This window comes from Kwoniella mangroviensis (assembly GCF_000507465.2).
Source record: "Kwoniella mangroviensis CBS 8507 chromosome 1 map unlocalized Ctg01, whole genome shotgun sequence".
NCBI lineage: Eukaryota > Fungi > Basidiomycota > Tremellomycetes > Tremellales > Cryptococcaceae > Kwoniella > Kwoniella mangrovensis.
In genome coordinates, this window is record NW_027062533.1 from 5,403,849 (window position 1) to 5,422,939 (window position 19,091).

The window sequence follows — 19,091 nt, forward strand, 5'->3', positions numbered from 1 at the left end:
GAGAATCACAAATTCACATATTGTTCACCTGGATCCTTCATCCTCTCTCCTCAGACAAATCAAGCACTGTAAACCTCATCTGAATTGCTTGACCTGAGTGATAAATACTCTTGGACCCCTCTCCACGTAGCAACTGATTACTCATGCCTGTGACTTCTTCAGTTGTTCCAACTCATCCCGTATACGTTCAACCTCAAAGTTCGAACTTGCCGCTCTATCTTCAGCTTCTCGCCATGAAGTTTCGAATCGCATCGATCGATCTCGTTCTTCCTGCATCTGTCTCTGAAGGTGTGCTAGTTGAGCCTATATCATCCCCAAATAGATCATTCAGCGCTCCATTCCTACGCATAAAAATCGCATACGATAATCCGAACTCACCTCTAGATCCTGTTTTTCGATATCCTTCTTTGTCAATTCCTCTTGATCCGCTCTGACCTTATCGTTCAATTCAATTATATAAGCTACTGCTCTCTTCAATACCGTCCCCTTCCCTTTTCTATCGGTCCCTCCAGGTATCAGCTGGGCGATCTCGTTGATTCCGTCGTTTATACCTTCCCTACGACGTCTTTCGACTTCTTTCTGCAAAATCAGGTATATCAGCATCAACTCTTGTACATTATATAGCGGATTAACAAACTCTTGTCAAGTATACAAAACGCTACAGCGGGACGAATGGGTATTACTCACATGACTATCCTTCTTCAACCTCACATATTCATGTGGTCCTACCGGATTCCCATCCGCGTCCGTTATAATTTCCTCTGTCGCAGGTCTGTCCCCTCCCGAACCATTTCCTACATTCACCCTCTTTCGCTTACTTATCCTACCACCATATACCAATGTGGATATCTGATCACCTTGTTTTGTGATTTCATCCACAGCATGTTCGTGATTCTCATGTTGGGATTGATTCCTTTGCGATTCGTCTAACTCTGTAAATTGTCTGGATAATTCATTTTCTAATCCTGGATCAATCTCATGTTCATGTTGATGTTGACCATTCCCATGTTCATGTTCGTGTTCCCTTTCTTGATGTTGGTTCTGTAATAAATCGTTAAATGTCTGTTCCTCATTGATGATTGCATAATCACTTCTACCCAGATCCAACAGATTATGTGCATCCGAATCTGATTCTACACCTAACACCTGTTGGGCGAACTCGCTAAGTGGATTACCAGACTCATCGTCACCGTCACCTCGAGTAGCACCGGCTGTAGCAGATGAGAGTGAGTCGAGAGTGGGTTGATCCAAGAATGGTGAGCGTGTGCTGGGTGATGGTTCCGCTATTGACATGGCTGCGATTGATCCTGTTCAGATGAGCTCAGTCGAAGGATGTGTGCGAGTGCGGGTGATGTATGGCTGTTTGTTGTTGATGGGTCGCGAAGGTGGACGTTGAGAGTGGAGAAGCGTGTATGGGGATGGAGATCATGTGATACGATACGATTGCAGTGGGAAAATCAAAACAAAGTCAACAGGCAAGGGGTGATAAGGTAGCAAGGATTGGGAATATCTGACATCCGATTTGATCTGATTTTATCCCATACAACAAGCCACGTGGACACGCGACGCGTCTTTCAATACCATGCTGAGGTGCAGAGATAATGTTGCATTTGTCCAGTCAACCAAAGTCAACCACTCGTAAAAGTCAATCCATCATAAGTAGAGTCAAAGACAATTTTCCTTCCTAGTATACACACAGCCATACAGATAGCAAGGTATATAAGACCTATAGAATGAGTAATTGTCAGTCATCTTTCCTTCTTCTTTCTACTGCCTTTAGTCTCTCCCTCAACCTCATAATCAATACTAATCATGGATTTCGATTACCCAGACGATAATCAGAACCCATATTACGGTGGTGGTGGAGGCGGTGGTGGTTTCGTAGCCGGAGGATCGCCCTACGGATCACAAGATTCACCTGGAGGAAAGAAGGTAAGCTCGACTCGCATGTCGCGGATACCAGCTTACGACGAACGGTTATAGGGAAGAGGGGGAAATCAAACGATCCGACCAGTAACGATCAAGCAGATCTTAGCTGCTGAGCAAGTTCATGCGGATGCTGATTTCGTCATTGATGGGGTGGAAGTCGCTCAGGTCAGCTGGCTCTCTCTCCCAAAGGAAACCAAGCTGATCTTCTCGAGGAAATTAGGTATTGTTGATTGGATCAGTTCATAATTCATCATCATCAGCTACCAACGTTTCTTACGAGATTGGAGATGGAACGGGATATATAGATGTTAGATTATGGTTGGATTCGGCGGATGATGAGACTGGTAAAGCCAAGGGCATCGAGTGAGTGAATTGACTTCCACCTCTTCTCTCGACTTTCCTCTTTTATAACAACGATTGCTTACTGATGTGGAATAACGTTCAGACAAGATCACTACGTCGGTATAATGGGATCGATCAAGATGTTCGGTGGTAAAAGACATATCTCAGCGACTCATATTAGACCGATAACGGATTTCAACGAAATTCATCATCATCTCCTGAAAGCTTTGTACGTCAGCTTGCAGTTGAGAGGTGCAACTACAGGACGGGTACGTGGTGGATCTCCCCTTGTTGTCCCTTATCTTTCAGCTTTGTTCCAATGATCATATCGCATTGTGAGACTGACAGCTGTTCGCTTGTCTCAAACGTAGGGAGGTGCCGCTCCAGCTGGATCATCACATGCTGACTACTCAGCTGGTATCCAATCTCACTCTAACGAATCTGCCTTTGCTGGTCTTCCAAGCTTACAGCGAAAGATCATGGAATTTGTATCGAAAGATGACTCAGATGATGGAGTACATGTTTCGTTGATCTCTCGACAAGTGGGAAGTGGTAATGGAGAGGCTGTCATGTGAGTTTGTCCCTCGACTTTAATCATCTAGTCATCGGAATGGTATAAGTCTGCAGATTGCTAATCATCATCTTCTTCATATCGATAGGGATGCTGTTGAACAGCTCATGAGTGATGGTATGCTCTTCTCTACGATCGATGATTTGGTAAGTTTCTGTTCAGATCTCTCGTTCTTCACATCAGAAAAGTTCTAACGAACCGTGTCCAGCACGTCAAATCGACTGCCTAGACGACTGGAGAATGATGATCGATACAAAACAATGAGATGTAGTACATGGAACATATTCCAACGACCGAACTGGATATGGCAACTAGGAATGTAAATCAAGATGTTATCCCAATCATGTTCATATATAGATATCCTATCATTCTATCCAGATGTGCGAACTATGCATTATGAATCACATTCAGGAGGACCAGATGCCTACCTTGGTCTATCTGCTATCTGGGCAGATGCATATCATTTGTTCACAATCTGCAATATCAAGAATCCAACGGTTCTTTGGCCCCCATATTCGATTACGCCACTGTGAGGCGCGGGTCATGGACGATTGAAGCACATACCATCATCATCACAACGCACTCAACACATATATATAACCGGTCCAACCTCATTCACTCACTTCAACTTCTCATCCATTCCTTTCTCCTTGCATCTCTCCATCCCATCATCCTCATAAGGCCCCATCATCGTCCCGCAAGATGGACGAAGAAGCTTCTTTCTCGGCGCTGCTCTCCTCCACCGCAGCTCCCGCCAAACCATCATGGGACAACCCGACCGTACCCAGCGCAGCAGACGATCCATGGGCCAACCCATTCTCAGATAGCACACCGTCATTCTCCACTCCCTTCTCATCTACCATCTTACCTCCTCCTCCTCCTCAACAGCATACAAGACCATTCGGTGTACCTGATTCGCCCCGAGAAGAAATATCACCTTATGTGCAGAAGATCAACGAAGATTCAATTGGTAAATTGCCTGATCCACCTTCTGTCATAGCAGCGAGGGAACAACAACAGCAGCAAAATGATATTCAAGGGGTATATGCAAGTAGTTCTTTCAATACACCGACTTTACCAGAACCGCACGTAAACCCATTTGACCCTTCTTCCAATCCATTTGGCCACTCTGATCCTGCCAATCAACCTTTCTCCCCTCAGCAGCCTCTCCATGATGATTATCTACCAAGTACTGTTCAACCTCCTCAACCACAGCCGAAGATCAAGGGATTACCCTCATCCCTCATAGATGAGGATTTGATGGCTGAATCCGATCCGGAACAATCGTTAAAGAAAGCTTTTGTGAAGTCTACGCCCCCGCCTCGGATTGGCTCGCCTGCCTCTGCTAGTAAGGTGGAAAAGAAGACCTATGTGTTCACTCCTAATGCTTCGAAGAAACCTGCCAAAGAGGAGAAAAAGGAAGAGAACATAGCCAAACACCAGCAGGTCAAGGAGGACGGATCGAAGGATGCGGAAAAGCTGGAGGAGAAGAAGGTTGAAGTGGACAGTAAAGACGATGAAGGGATTTTGCAGGTCAAGACAGATGAGTCAAAGCCATCCGTCCAAGAGGCGGAAGATCCTTCTCACGAGACAGCAACTCCTACTAGAACGTCCCCTTCCTCCCCAAACAAAATTAGTACACCTACTATACCTACGATCAAATCACCCACATCGATACCTTTACCACAATCCACTTCGGCTACACCTACAATCTCACGAGTCTCAACACCCCTCCCACCTGCAAATAACAACATCACGGATACGTCCTCGGTGTTGGCTACTCCTTCGACTGATAGAGTTTCGGTCTCTCCTCTAGATGCACCGACATCAGTAGAGTCCGCAGAGGAAGACTATGGTTTCAAATCACTTTCTATCGGTGGCTCTGCTCCTGCTCCTCCCGTACCGGAAAAAGAATGGGGTGTGGCCTCCGCCTCAGAAGTGGTTAGCCCTCCATCCTCGAGGTTTGGTGGAAAGGGATGGGGGGTACTAGATGACGAGCAAGAAGACGGGCTATTTGGTAAAGGTGGACCTAGTCTGGTCAGTGCAACGACTAGATCCGATATGTGGGGTAACAACGATGAGTCTACCGGTGGTTGGGGCGAGACTTCGATGGAAGATGCTTTGGCTTCAGCCGGACCATCTAACGGTTTTGCCTCTCCATCGAGATTGAATACTTCCTTATCAAATTCAACCAACGGCGGTCAGGAACCGGTCTCACCAGGTGAAGACGGGAGTATATCAACACCGACTACCTCACCTCGTCGTAAGATATCTACTCTACCAGTATTTCAAATAACTGTCAGTGATCCTACGAAAGTAGGTGATCCTGTACGTGGATATACAGTATACACCGTCAGGACATCCACCACTTCACCTCATTATCGAAAAGGGAATTCCTCAGTCTTACGAAGATTCTCCGATTTCCTATGGTTGTCTGAAATTCTAACTTCCAATAATCCATGTATAATCGTACCTCCCATGCCGGGTAAACATACATTCGGTAGATTCCAAGATCAATTCATCGAGACTCGTCGTTCGGCACTCCAACAATTCCTACTGAAAATTACTTCTCATCCCGTTCTTCAACTTGATCCTGATCTTAGGTTGTTCTTAGAAAGTGATTCGTTCAGTGTTGATTCGAAAAATAGGAAACAGGAGATACTAGCCAATGAGAAATATCAACAACTTCAAAATGCCAGTACCGGTTCCACCGGTGGGATATTAGGTGGATTGACTGGAATGGGATTAGGAATGAAGTTTAATGAATTTGATGATTGGTTTGAATCTCGGAATAATTTCTTGAATACCATGGAAAATCAATTGAAACAATTAAGCAAATCGATCGAACAATCTTCAAAACAGAAGTTGGAACTTTCACAATCAATCTTAGAATTTTCAGAAAGTCTCACTGCATTGTCTGAAAGTGATTTGGGTATATCCCTTTCAACAAGTTTAGCGAATCTAGCTGGAATAGCTGAAAGGGAAAAGAACTTGTATGAGAACCAAGCGAAATTGGAAGTTATCAAATTATTGAATCTAGCAGAAGAGTATATCAGGTTTGTACAGAGTGTGAGGGTGGCTTTTGGAGGTAGAATCAAAGCATGGAATGTATGGCAGTTCTCTGAAAGGGAATTGACGAGGTTGAAATCGACAAGAGAGAAATTGAGGAATCAGGGGAAATTGGGAGATAGAGTCAATCAGTCTTTGGCTGAGATTGCAGAGGTGAGTTCTTGCTTGATAGGTATTGGATCGTTATAGATCCTCACTGACTTAACTTGATTGTTTTGTTTTTTTTTTTTTGTGAACGGGAATAGGCCGAACGAACGGTTCGTGAACAACATTCAAATTTCGAACATCTCACTCGACTAGTCAAATCGGAATTTGTAAGGTTCGAAAAAGAACGTATTGAAGAATTTAAGAATACTTTGGAAAGTTATTTGAGTGATTTAATTGATGATCAAAAAGATTTGATAGAACAATGGGAAGGGTTTCATGAGAGTTTGCTAAGCATTGTTGAGAAGAGTAATCAGAAGAATGCAGGTGGTGTTAATGGGCATGGGGTTTGATCGAGTTGGGTATGGTTTAGATATGGAATAGTTGTAACAATCATGTTTATATGCATACTTGAAGTACAATAACAGTACTCAATGCGTCATTTCATGATGACTACATCTCGGTATCCGATCAAATATGATAAGTCATACCAAGTTTCATACCTACATCCCTTTCCTCATTATATTCTTCCTCCATCTCCTTCTTTCCCCTCCGACAACTTCGATCCCACTCTTATCAAAGAACGGTATCTGCCCTTCTTCACCCTCTCCTTGAGTCGAAGAGTTCGAATTTGATTTTGACCAACCTAGCATTCCCGGAGTTGGTAATTCGATAGCACCATTCTTGATCAACCCTTTACATCTACCCAGTACTTCCGCCGAAAGAGGAGTCAGGAGGTGAATCTTACCATCTAACAAGGTCAAAGACGAAGGTTGGATATATCGTATTAAACCTAATCCTAGGAAATTCATTGAATCCAATTCCGGCAGAGATCTACCTTGTAAATAAACCTGATCTTCATCTCCATCTTCAATCATAGATACCGTATTGATGAACTCGATCAAAGCGACGATCGATCCATTTAATGCTATATTCAGATCTTCACTCAAGACACCTTCACTACCTTCCCCTATCATATATATCCTATTGATCGCTTTGTTTTTCGTATCCGTACCGTACTCTACCTCCCACGGGTTAAGGTATGTAAGTGGTTTAGCAAAGTCCCACTTTTTAATTCCCTCGGGCGAGATCGAACTGTAGAAATACGATAAAATTGATAATACCCTCAGATCAGCGGCCGAGAACCTAGCTTGAAGGGGTGTGATTGGTGCTGATTCAAGTATGATCTGCTTGATCTGTACTTTTTCGTCAGAGTATGGATCGGGTAATAGGCTTGTCGGATATACTGGTGAATTCGTCCATCCATTCGTATTGATATACTGCTGTTCCTCTTCATATGGAGAAGAGAATGAATAGATATGTGAAGGCTCAGACATCCTTTCTATGGATTGTAATAATTCTTCACCTAGACCTTTTACCCATCCTTGAGTGTTGACCACCAATGGCACTTGATCAATGATTTTGTTTGTGAAGGTAGAAGTAGAGGCGGAAAGTGAATGTTGGATATCGAATTTGTAGATTTCCAATAAATGTTTGAGGGACGTGATGTACTCATCTGGACAAGTGAGAGGCGTGTATGTGCCTAAATAATGGGCTCGATAAGGGAGCGATGGATGGGTGAATGAGGGACCTTTTTTCAGACGATTGAATAATTAGTACGGATTATTGAGATGGTACAGTAAACGATTACTCACCTAAAACTTGTTTGTCCAGAACCCATAATCCTACTATACCACCCGCACTAAACTCGCCTTGACCCAGATCACATTCCAACCAAGCTACCCTCTCGTACTTCTCCAAAAGGTTGTTTAGGACCGCCCGTCCGAAAGTGGATTTACCAGATCGCTTTGGACCTTTGATAAGCCCTACAAATGGTCGTTCACTATCTTCCTCATTTGAGGAGAGGGAAGATAGAGCTTCGGACCACGTTGATGGAGTTACATGAGGATATATGGGAGTGGAGAATGATCCAATCACCTGTACAACTCAATGTCAGCAAGTGATCAGACCTTCAATACGGAAGGTAGACGGGGACATACGGGATGAACACCCTTGAGACCCCAGCTTCCTATCTCTTCCAACCATATATGAGCGAATCCCGGTACAGCACCATACCTCAATCCGTCGATACCGCAATTATTCTCTCTGATGAGAAATAGTGTTTCTCCCTTTCTGAATCCTTTGGGTGGTTTAAGCTTGCTAAGCCAAGGTACATTGCCCTGATTCGTTTTGGCAGATACCGGTGAGATGACAGGTATAGGATGAGAGGTAGGAGCGAAGACGGGATACGACGTGCCGTCGCATTGAAGTGTACAGGAAGATGTAGATATGCTTCCGGACAAGGGGGTCAAGGTGTATGTACCGGCAATGATCAGATTCTATATGAAGTACAGAGTAAGCTAATTATGGAGAGCTCTTATGGAGGGATAGCTTACCTCTTCTTTGGCTAGACTTATGATCATCCCATCTCCCGCATAATCATCTTTCAGTCCAGCCAACCGTAAGTCATCTTTCGATACTTTGTATATATTGACGCTTTCCAGTGCAGCGAATTTCGACGTATTGTCAATACCAGTGCTATCCTGTATGATCGGCCTGAAAATGATCAGAATCTTATCAGTCTGACGTTTGTCTTTGATATCGCAATCTGACCTACTTGGGCTTATTCCTCGATGGACCAGGAGTCGAATCAACAGAAGTTATAGGTACACTCCATTGAGCTCTACCTTCATCAACATCATTCATACCTTCCTCAGCTAAGTCTGCATCACTATCTCCTACGGACATATCACTACCGTCTTCAGATACTACGTCGGGCTCCTCGGCGGGTGCAGATGGTGAAAATCGTCTTTTCCTATTTGATTTTACGATTTCAGGTTTAAGGATCATGGTCGTCGGAAATGTATCATTATGGTACCGTGTTGGAGGGGTGATTGCTGGTGGTGGGGATGATTTACGCAGTTTTCTCTTCTTGTTGGTAGCGGGTGGAGGAGGAGGAGGAGTGCTTCCGTCCTCATCTGAATCGCTCTCTAATATTTGGGGAGAAGGTGAAGAAGCTACACTGGGCTGGGGCGAGGGAGCTTTCGAGAAAGAGGAAGTAGGATTCTGAGAGGCGAGAAGAGCAGCAGCTCGTCTGGCTGCCAGGGCTGACATTTTCGATGTTGCTGATTGAGGGTCAAGATGCGAAGTTTGAACAGTCCTATGCTCATTGAATGTCCTAAGTTGTTGAACGCAACTCGAGTAATTTTGATTTTTGGATCAACAAAAATATCTGATCCTATTCACCCGGAGCCCCATTCATGCGGAATCAGAACCACGTGTAAAGTCAAATGTCCGGTGCCCCGCCTACACCCATCGATGTTGGATGAATGAATTCCTCAACGTTTGTCGCCTGATCCGCTTCAAATTCTGGAAGATAGCGAATTCATTCGAGAGTCATATATTATCGATATTGACAGCAGCAGCTGAAGGACAATATGTCTAACGTGCCTCCGCCGCCCGACGCCAATGGCAACCCTCTTATCGCTCTGGCCGTAGCGGTGATCTATGCCATCTTATATGTCCTTCAAGGGTTTAGGAATCTGGTAGGGGTGTTGACTATTGGCCTTCCGAGGTGAGCTACCTGCTGCTTCATTGATACACAGCTGACAGAGAGCTTCGACCGTAGCGCAATCGTCAGGATACTTCATTACAGTTTGACCATCTCACTCGGGTTTCCCCATTTCTTAGCGCTCTTCGCAGCATTATTATTAGGTCTATTCTTCTTAGTACGATATCGATACCTGACGCGATATACCAAACTCAAAGAACCTGCTCTTCCACCTCCGTCACCGCCTTCTCTCACTGCTGAATTACTACCCCTCGATACGCCGGGAATAGGCATAAACGACAAAAGAAGTAGGTCAGGATCTTTCCACAACTATCTGGATGATTTCCTCTCCGCAATTAGGATATTTGGGTATCTTGAGAAACCCGTTTTCCACGAGTTGAGTAGACATCTTCAGACTCGACGATTAGCTGCTGGAGATACGCTGAATATCGGCGGGGGGGATTTTTGGTGTGTCGTTGAAGGAAAAGTTCAGGTTGTATGTGTCAACCCGTACTTGATACCTTATGCACCAAAAGCATGGCTAATGACAATCTGAATCAGTTCGCCCCTGATTCGTCACCTCTCAGCAGATCTATTCCATCGTCACCCGACCCATACAATCAGAACACATCTTCCTTCAATGGCTACCACTTACTCAACGAGGTTTCCACCGGCGGAACACTGTCGTCGCTATTTTCCATTCTATCCTTGTTTACCGAAGATATTAAGCTTTCGTGGACACCACCCAACGAGAATGAAGATGAAGAAGTACTCAATGATGACGATATGAGCAGAGAGCCTTCGCTGGCACCTCCGGGCGAAAACAGAGGTAAATCCAGGGCGAACTCAGATGTCAGCCAGCTCGACCATGAGGTTCTGAGTAAACGGGTTGGTAGTCCGGAAAACACATCACCTACTAGCGGAAGAAACAGCCCTCAGCATCAGCGATCGTCTTCGCTAGGAACAGGAAGTGGCGCTGTATTCCAAGACTCGGAAGATGCGGGACAACAGCCTTCTTACTCCATGCCAGCAACAGTCTCTCCTTCCCCTGCAGGAGGCAGATCACAATCAAGCTCTCTTCATCCATCGCCTCAAATGAGGCCGCAGCCTGGAACGTTTCCTTCAACTACCACTTCTTTACACGACTCACCTAGACCGCTCGGAAGAGTACCGAGACGCGAAGATACTGGCGCTGCTGCCCTAAAAGGAACCATCGCAAGAGCGACTGTGGATAGTACATTAGCTGTCATTCCTGCGTCTGCTTTCAGGAAACTTACCAGGAAGTTCCCAAAGGCAAGTGGAACAGTGGTTCAGGTAGTCTTGGAAAGATTCAGTAGAGTAACCTTCATGACCGGTGAGCTGTCTTAGAGATTTCGAACATGCACCAGAAGCTGACGAAGGATACATGCAGCCCACAAATACCTCGGATTGACTAAAGAGATTCTCCGATCGGAATCTTCCCTCAATTCCCTTGTGTCCCACCCACTCCCAAGATCGTTCTATACCGGAGGAGGCATGCAAGCTCTGCGAAATCGATTCCAGCCCGAAGCTCAAGCTAATGACAGGAGTCAGAAGAACTTCTCGTCAATCGGATCATCCCCTAGCGGTCGAATATCCAGTAAAGACTACTTCAATTATGTTCCATCTAGTCCTACGGTCAAAGCTCCGTCGCTACCTTCGGCTACCCCGCAACAAGTGCCCTCCACTCCTTCGGCCAAAGGTGGTATCCTTCCCGTCAAAGGTTTACAGGCACTGAGCAAGATCGACGCGGCTGTCGCTGTAGAATCGCCAGCGGAGAAAACGCCTGATAGCAACACTGCAATCGAGCCACCCTCAGCCGGTGTGTTCAGTCCGGACTCGGCTGCAAGGCATGGAAGTGAATTCGTCAGACGCAAGTCTGCCTTCAGGAAGCAGGTGGCAGCTGGTGATTTAGCTATGGGTCAGAGGAATATACCTGATGAGAAAGGAGGAGCGTACTACCGACCTGGCGTGCAGACACCGGGACTACCTAGAATGGATACTTGGATGGGAAGATTTTCTGGATCTTCAACAGACTTAGCACATCATAATGGAGTCGCCATCACCCCTTCTTCAGGAGACTACGGCACACCGGAAGATGACTCGTTTGATCTGAAAGAAGCGGTGTTGATGAGTATAGCAAGATCCATTGGACTAGCTCAACCTACTGAGAGCAATATCGATTCCATCGGAAGAAACTCCTTCGCACCATCGGTCTCGGCGGTATCAACCCCCAATTCGCCAATGTTCCCCCCTAATGGAAGACCAGGTGTCAAGTCGCCTTTCGGAAATGTATTGGATATGATGGCTGCCTCGACGCACGAGGGAGTGATAGGGGGAATGTTGAGAGAAGCAGCATTGAAAGCGAAAGTGAATGATGACGAGGCGAGTAGTATCTCAGCCAGTGTACATGATTCTCAATTTGGGACTGCTGCGGGTGATAAGAAAGTATTGAAGGATCTGGAGGGTAATGTGGAAATCCTGTTCTTCAAGAAAGGGAGTGTATTGGTCAAGGAGGGTGAAAGGAGCCCGGGGATGTACTATGTCATTGATGGATTCCTTGAGGTGAGCTACCTGATCATGAGATGCTCGTAGAAAGATAGCTAATTTATTGTCGGATCGAAGACATCATTGCCTGTACATCAAAGTGGAGTGGAAACTCCTCGGTCATCGCCGTCTGTGAATCCTAGGAGTGTAAGTCCACCGCCATCGACATTTACGAATGTCAACGGAAGACCGTTCGGTGCTGCCTTGGGACTGGACACAAGTCACAATAACGGTTATTCATCTCCTTTCGGTAGCGGAAAGGGCGAGGAGACTTTATACACCGTTAAGGTAAGCTGATCGATGTCAACTTCATATTACACAGCTAAACCTGATATTCGCATAATCCCATACAGCCCGGTGGAATAGCTGGTTATCTTTCGTCCTTATGCAGTACTGATTCTTATGTCAATATCACGTAAGTCGGCTAGACATGAAACAGGCTTGATAAGCACTCCGATAGCTGACGATTGTATGACATCCAGCGCCAAGACGGACTGTTTTGTCGGTTTCCTGCCTCATCATACACTGGAAAAGATCATCGAAAGGCGACCAATCGTATTACTGACTCTTGCGAAGAGATTGTTATCACTTTTGTCTCCCCTTGGTAAGATGCAAAATAGGTTGATGCCGCACATATAGCTGATCTTTTATTGCTAGTCCTGCATATCGATGCTGGGTTGGATTGGCAGCAGCTTGGTGCTGGTCAGGTGAGCTAGACTAATAGCTGTTACCAATGAACCTTTGCTGATCAACTTTCTAGGTTCTTGTAAGTTTTTGACGGTAGGAACAGGTTGTATTCTGACGACTGCGTAGTATGAGAAAGGTGATAAAGCTACCGACTTTTACATCGTGATCAGTGAGTCAACTGATACATAGGATTTCTGCAGTGGTTCTCTGGCTGATGATGATTTCGTAGACGGTCGACTTCGATCTTTCCATGACAAAGATGGCTCAATGCAAGTCCTTCGAGAATATGGTCAGAATGACTCTATCGGCGAGCTTGATGTGATCACCGCTGTTGACCGTTCCGATACGGTGAATGCCATACGAGATTCCGAACTCGTAAGAATACCAGCAGCCTTGTTCGACGCGATCAGTATCGTACACCCTGCGACCACTGTACAGTTCATGAGATTGATAGCGGGACGAGTGAGAAAAGCTATGGGAGAACAGATGAAGATCGGTCATTTGCCTCTGAACGTCCCTACGACAGATGTTAACCTAAGTGAGTTGACTGAAAGGTTTGTATCAGGCGCAAAAGCATGAGCTAGCTCATAAACCTTGGATTTACAGAGACCGTTTGTATACTTGGGAATAACAGGAATGTGCCTGTTGCTCATTTTGCAGGAAAGTTGAAAACTTCCTTGGAGGAATTAGGAGCTTCAACATCATATCTTGACCAAGGTACTGTGATGCGCCATCTGGGCAGACACGCCTTTGCGAGAATTGGGTAAGCTACCGAGCATTTGAAGATTTGATATGAAGCTGACTGAGACCTGCGTGAGGTAGGAAACTTAAAGTCGCTGGTTGGCTTGCTGATCAAGAGGTAAGCTGACCGGAACTAAGGACCGGAGGCCAGCTGACATGGGAATTTAGCAACATTATCGAACGGTTCTATATGTCGCGGATTCCCCGCCTGCGAGCCAATGGACTTTGACTTGTATACGTCAGGTAAGTGCTTTGTTTGCAGTAAAGGTGCAATAGCTAACGGTCAATATTCAGGCTGATTTAGTGTTGGTGCTGGCGATGGGTGATGATCCCTCTTTGGGAGAATATGGTGAGCTTTTGTTTGTGTATGAAAAATCATGTAGCTTATATATTCTTTGCACAGAGAAATTGCTCCTCGCGACTAAAACGACAGCTAGGAAAGAACTTATCCTGCTACATGATGAAAAGGCTGTCGCTCCTGGATCGACTCGGCCTTGGCTTGTTGTGAGTCACTTTTCTCAATGCTTTTGGCACTATTAGCTCAATCTTTCTCAGAACCGTCCTTGGGTACATGCCCATCATCACGTCGAGTTACCAGGTGTAGTCACCCCGCACAAAGTGACTCCGACAGTGCACGACGCAGCAGCCGTAGCCGCATTCAAGCACTTACGAGAAAGAGTTGAGACCAGAATCCGAAAATATAGGGGTTTAAGACCATTTGCCAGACCTCGTCGACCTTCACATATGAACGATTTCGCTAGGATAGCCCGGAGATTATGTGGGAAACAGATCGGAGTGGTATTAGGTGGAGGCGGTGCGAGGGGTATATCGCACATAGGAATGTTACAGGCATTGGAAGAATTTGGAATACCCATTGATGCGATTGGAGGATGTTCGATTGGAAGTTTCGTTGGAGGATTATATGCGAAAGAGACTGATCTGTTGGAGACCACCGGTAGGACGAAACAGTTTGCAGGTAGGATGGGATCGATGTTGAGGATTTTGAGCGACGTGACGTATCCTTTTGTGGCTTATACGACTGGGCATGAGTTTAGTGAGTAACAAACTGTTAAGAAAGCCGAAAGAAAACAGGATAATGCTGATAATTTATTCGATAGACCGAGGTATTTGTAAGTATCTGGAAACTCAAGATATAACCTTCCTTTCGGGGGCTGTAGCTGACATTGAGCTCTAGACAAGGCATTCTATAATACACATATCGAAGGTGAGCTTTGTGTCTGCCCCGGATGCAAAGGTCGTAAGCTGACTTTCCATGCATCATAGATATGTGGATACCATTCTTCGCCAACTCGACGAACATCACTCATTCCAGAATGGAAATACATCGAACAGGATATGCTTGGTAGGTGCAGCTGCCGCTTTCAAAATTATGATTGAATCACTAGCTGATGAAGTGGACTTATTGATTAGGCGGTATGTGAGAGCTTCGATGACTTTGGCTGGTCTCCTACCTCCTCTGTCGGATAACGGCAACTGTAAGTGATGACCCGTAGATCTCGATCAAGCATCTTCTGACTGTGTCCTGTATAGTACTTGTGGATGGAGGATATATGGATAACACGCCTATCGAACCTTTACGACAGAACGGTATAAGGGATGTCATAGTGGTCGATGTAGGAAGTATAGATGATACCAGTCCTAGGAACTATGGAGATTCAGTATCAGGCTGGTGGATATTCATCAACAGGTTAGTCGGCAATTAGCTATCGGAAGATGGGTTCTGCGTAATCATGAAAACAAAGCTGATCAAGGCGCCAATAGATTCAATCCATTCTACGAGAGAAAGGTATTATCCATGACCGAAATTTCTTCGAGATTGACTTAGTAAGTGGTCATTTCTTTCAGCTAGATGTCCCGTCGCGTTGTTGATATGGATTAGCTGATATTATCTTTCGCATAGCGTGTCGAGTGTGAAGACTCTGGAAGACGTCAAGAATGCTCCTGGGTGTTTATACGTTGCCATGCCAGTGCAGGTGAGCAGACTTTCCCATTTGGGCGATGAATTTGCACTGAAACCTCTCTTTAAAGCAATTCGACACATTGGGCGGTTTCAAACGATTCTCAGAAGTACTTCATATAGGTCTACAAGCAGGTAGAGAGACATTGAGGAAATGGAAAGATGAAGGTAAATTACCTACCGGTCTGGTGGATGCTTCGAAAGGTTCTCAAGTGATTCAAAGAGGTAATAGATTAAGGTGGGTTCGGTCCAGTCATCTCTGTCGGGAAATCTGACTGATATTTCTTGTGCTGTACTTGCAGACGTATGTCCATATAATCGGTGATCTATATGATTTCATGATAGGGTTGCATATCGGGTGAAGTACAACAAAAAAGTATAAATAGTATCCATCGTATCCGTAACAAATAACGAAATTTGATGTAAATGTATGCAAAATAATGACCAAGAAATAAAAGTTATAATTCATACAAGAAACGAGGATGTCAACCGAAAACATGAACAGCTAATTCGAAGTAAAGTGACAAGTACATTTAACATCGAGCAATTAAGCACCTCTCACACCTACTCCCATTCCCATGCCCAATCCTCCATTGAGATTAGGTGATATACTCATTCCTTCAAGACTACTCGATAATCCATTATCTCTCTGACCAGTCCCGTTGAACAATTTCTTCTTCCTGTGTTCACCGTAACTTCCAATATTGATCTTATGTGGGAAAGTAGTCTTCATGTGATCTTCTAAGCTTGAATCATCACTTTCGTTTCCTTCCTCCTCCTCCTCTTCTTCAGATTGACTATCAGAGTCCGAGTCAGAATCGTTATTGCCTGAGTCGATAGCAACTTCAGACCAAGTTCTATATAACCTTTCTATATACTGCTTCGATTTAGGTAGGTCATATGGATCAAAGGGGAAATACGAGTCTAGACCTAAGTCGATATTCATTTGTCTAGCTTGACGAGGTAAAGTCTGTGAACCGATCAAAGACGAATTGGTTCGAGCCGGTAATTTAGGTTGATTGCTATTGCCGTTGGTAGATGCGGTACTGGCTAGGTTCTGGGATGACGTGGATCGTGCGGGCGGATGAGAAGATTGCTGGTTGGCTTCGATTATTGAGAAACAATATAGGAAATTGGTGTGGTGAGCCACTTTGGCAAAAGTGGATACGATCGTTGGATTACATCCCTACATCACGACAACGGTTTCAATCAGCTTCCTTCCAATTTGTTTTGACCAAGTTTATAGCCATCGGCTGAAAATTCTAAACTCACAAGTAAAGGATTAAGTTCGCTAGTTATAGCTCTTTGCAAAATATCCAAATCATTGATCCACTTGTTATCATTATTGTTTTCCCCATCTAACGATTCTTCGCCATCTAATTCTAGATCACCCACGATATTGTCATTCTCATTCTCATCTTTCGAGGCAGATGCGGTGAAGGCTCTCCACCTGAAACAGAAAATCAACATTACGGCTTGACAAACCGCGTAGAATAGGGGTAATTCATCTATGCCTTCTTTCTTGTTGATACGAGATTGATGTAACTTCCCGTCGATATATGCTAATAGATAAGTCAGGACCGTTCGAGCTTGATCATCGGTGACAAATCTTGCTCTGCACACGATCGAACCTATATAGACCGTAGCTGCTATACGCTGGTTCATTGATACAGGTTGTGAAGTATGAGGTGCTGTAGTGGTTTGAGCATACAATGCTTGAGATACGAGCAGACCAAGGAATAGATCGGTATGGGATGGCGAGAAAGAAGCCGTATGGAACAGCAAGAATGGAATATGTTGAGTAGCAGATGTGGGGAGAATTTGTCGGGAGAATAGGTTGAGTAGAGTCTGGAAGAACGATAAGGATTGGGCGGGAGTTGGTGCAGGTCTTTTAACGAGTAAGGAAGCGATTGTCGATGAGCTAGGTAAAGGGTATTCAGAAGTCGGTGTAGATGCGCCGGAACTTCCAGCAATATTCTGAGCTGCCATTTCGGCAGCAGGTAAATGACTTGCTTTCGCACCCATATATTCTTCAAGATGTTCGAAGAAATGCACAAGCATTCCATCAAGTTTCTCTCTCATAGCTTTCACGTTTGCCTTTTTCTTCTCCCTCGCCTCGGCAAGCTTGGCTGCATTGATGGAGTCTTCGTCATCGGATTCACCATCATCGTCGGAAGAAAGCTCATCAGGATCTGGATCTCCATCGGACGCATCGTCATCTACACCGATATCAGGCGAAGGTGAAGCCGTCCGCGGTCGAGGAAGTTGCTGAGATATGGAAAGATCGAGGGGATCGAGAGTGGGAGTAGGGGATAATCGAGGTAAACTGGATGGTTGCATGTCGTCTTCATCGTCCGACTCAGCATCCGAATCGTCATCATCGTCTTCTATACTGTTGGTGATCTCAACCTGTATGACAAAATTTATCAGATCCTTGACGGTTACATAAAAGATGCAACAGATAGCGATGTGATCTCAACTTACATCAATCCGCAACATCCTGTCCACGATTTCGCCCCACATTCTACCCCCTAGCTCCGGGCAATATCCTATCAATTCGCAGCAGTTCCTGATCCAAGTAGTTTGAGCTACTTCTGGTTCTCGTTTATGTGGGAAATTCCGTATGAGAAGAGGTTGAAGCACGTTAGGCAGTGTAGGGACTAGTGAGATTAGATGTGAAAGCAATAAATGATGTCTGGCATGAAAGAGCTTTCTCGATATCGGTGCGGCAGTGCTTGAGGTAAATGGTAGCTCTGCATATATACGGGTCAGTGAGGAGACCGAATGAAGGGAATCAAATCGACTCACGCCAAGTGAGTCCCTTGACGGCCATTCCCACGACTTCTTTCGCCCAACCTGGCTGAGCACTGACCAGGACCGCTGCCCATCCTACAAACGTTTTCACAAATTTCTCATCTCCTGTAGCCCAAGGTAGATTGATGATCGCCGTGACGAGTGGAGAGTGAATTTCAGGAGAAAGAAGGGAGACATGGGCGGATATGGCTCGAAGTAAGGGTAAAAGAGGGGGCAAAGCGGGTATGGGTGTCGTGGGTGAAGGTAAGAAATGAGCAAGAAGATCGTTATAGTGTGCCAAATTTCCCTGTTTTGACTCTTGAAGTGCTTTGGGTACGAAGACGGATATTAATCCTCTTTGGAAAGCTTCTCGATCTTTTGAGCTGTTACTTCTAGCATCTCCTGTGCTTTTCGTTCTCCTCGATGGAGTACGGTTCTTACCGTCACCGTCCGATTCTCTTGGCCTCTTTCGGCCTGCCAAGGAAGATGACCGTGATGGACCAGCCGAGTTGGATGGATTATTTGAGATCATGAAGTTGGATGGGATAGCCATGTTGTTGGAAGATCGATGTTTCAAAGGAGGAGTGGAAGAAGAAGCGGTGGGAGGAGGTTGTCGGTGGTTTTTGGTCATATGCAATGAGGAAGAGAATGAGAATGAAGAGAGGGGCATACCGGGTGAGCTATGACTAGTGATCCAAGAGATAGTGATAGCCCCCCTCTGA

The 19,091-nt window shown here is 45.2% G+C and overlaps 6 protein-coding genes across 6 annotated transcripts; 3 read left to right on the top strand and 3 right to left on the bottom strand.

Annotated features, from left to right (window-relative positions):
- Window positions 1-141: 141 nt before the first annotated feature.
- On the bottom strand, window positions 142-1,293 carry I203_102037 (uncharacterized protein; the record flags this gene model as incomplete). Its single annotated transcript, XM_019146541.1, has 3 exons — window positions 142-303; window positions 379-579; window positions 688-1,293. 3 exons carry the CDS (start codon window positions 1,291-1,293, stop codon window positions 142-144), a joined length of 969 nt encoding a protein of 322 aa, XP_019004074.1.
- Window positions 1,294-1,812: 519 nt separating this feature from the next.
- On the top strand, window positions 1,813-3,071 carry I203_102038 (uncharacterized protein; the record flags this gene model as incomplete). The annotated part of the gene is made up of 7 exons (XM_019146542.2): window positions 1,813-1,932; window positions 1,984-2,094; window positions 2,150-2,292; window positions 2,375-2,540; window positions 2,643-2,842; window positions 2,931-2,988; window positions 3,051-3,071. The coding sequence occupies 7 exons, from the start codon at window positions 1,813-1,815 to the stop codon at window positions 3,069-3,071; spliced, it is 819 nt and encodes a 272-aa protein (XP_019004075.2).
- Window positions 3,072-3,544: 473 nt separating this feature from the next.
- Window positions 3,545-6,408, top strand: I203_102039 (uncharacterized protein; the record flags this gene model as incomplete). Its single annotated transcript, XM_019146543.1, has 2 exons — window positions 3,545-6,064; window positions 6,157-6,408. The coding sequence occupies 2 exons, from the start codon at window positions 3,545-3,547 to the stop codon at window positions 6,406-6,408; spliced, it is 2,772 nt and encodes a 923-aa protein (XP_019004076.1).
- A 150-nt stretch (window positions 6,409-6,558) lies between these two features.
- I203_102040 (uncharacterized protein) lies at window positions 6,559-9,169 on the bottom strand (the record flags this gene model as incomplete). Its single annotated transcript, XM_019146544.1, has 5 exons — window positions 6,559-7,646; window positions 7,711-7,993; window positions 8,056-8,394; window positions 8,452-8,611; window positions 8,673-9,169. 5 exons carry the CDS (start codon window positions 9,167-9,169, stop codon window positions 6,559-6,561), a joined length of 2,367 nt encoding a protein of 788 aa, XP_019004077.1.
- A 323-nt stretch (window positions 9,170-9,492) lies between these two features.
- I203_102041 (lysophospholipase NTE1) lies at window positions 9,493-15,851 on the top strand (the record flags this gene model as incomplete). The annotated part of the gene is made up of 23 exons (XM_065517011.1): window positions 9,493-9,629; window positions 9,684-10,101; window positions 10,167-10,959; window positions 11,017-12,188; window positions 12,249-12,458; window positions 12,524-12,585; window positions 12,653-12,774; window positions 12,828-12,877; window positions 12,984-13,026; window positions 13,087-13,395; window positions 13,464-13,620; window positions 13,680-13,716; window positions 13,767-13,841; window positions 13,893-13,947; window positions 14,002-14,102; window positions 14,154-14,652; window positions 14,794-14,823; window positions 14,883-14,961; window positions 15,030-15,094; window positions 15,150-15,306; window positions 15,381-15,443; window positions 15,520-15,592; window positions 15,648-15,851. The coding sequence occupies 23 exons, from the start codon at window positions 9,493-9,495 to the stop codon at window positions 15,849-15,851; spliced, it is 4,911 nt and encodes a 1,636-aa protein (XP_065373829.1).
- A 272-nt stretch (window positions 15,852-16,123) lies between these two features.
- On the bottom strand, window positions 16,124-19,039 carry I203_102042 (uncharacterized protein; the record flags this gene model as incomplete). The annotated part of the gene is made up of 4 exons (XM_019146546.1): window positions 16,124-16,762; window positions 16,849-17,985; window positions 18,061-18,329; window positions 18,385-19,039. 4 exons carry the CDS (start codon window positions 19,037-19,039, stop codon window positions 16,124-16,126), a joined length of 2,700 nt encoding a protein of 899 aa, XP_019004079.1.
- Window positions 19,040-19,091: the final 52 nt, after the last annotated feature.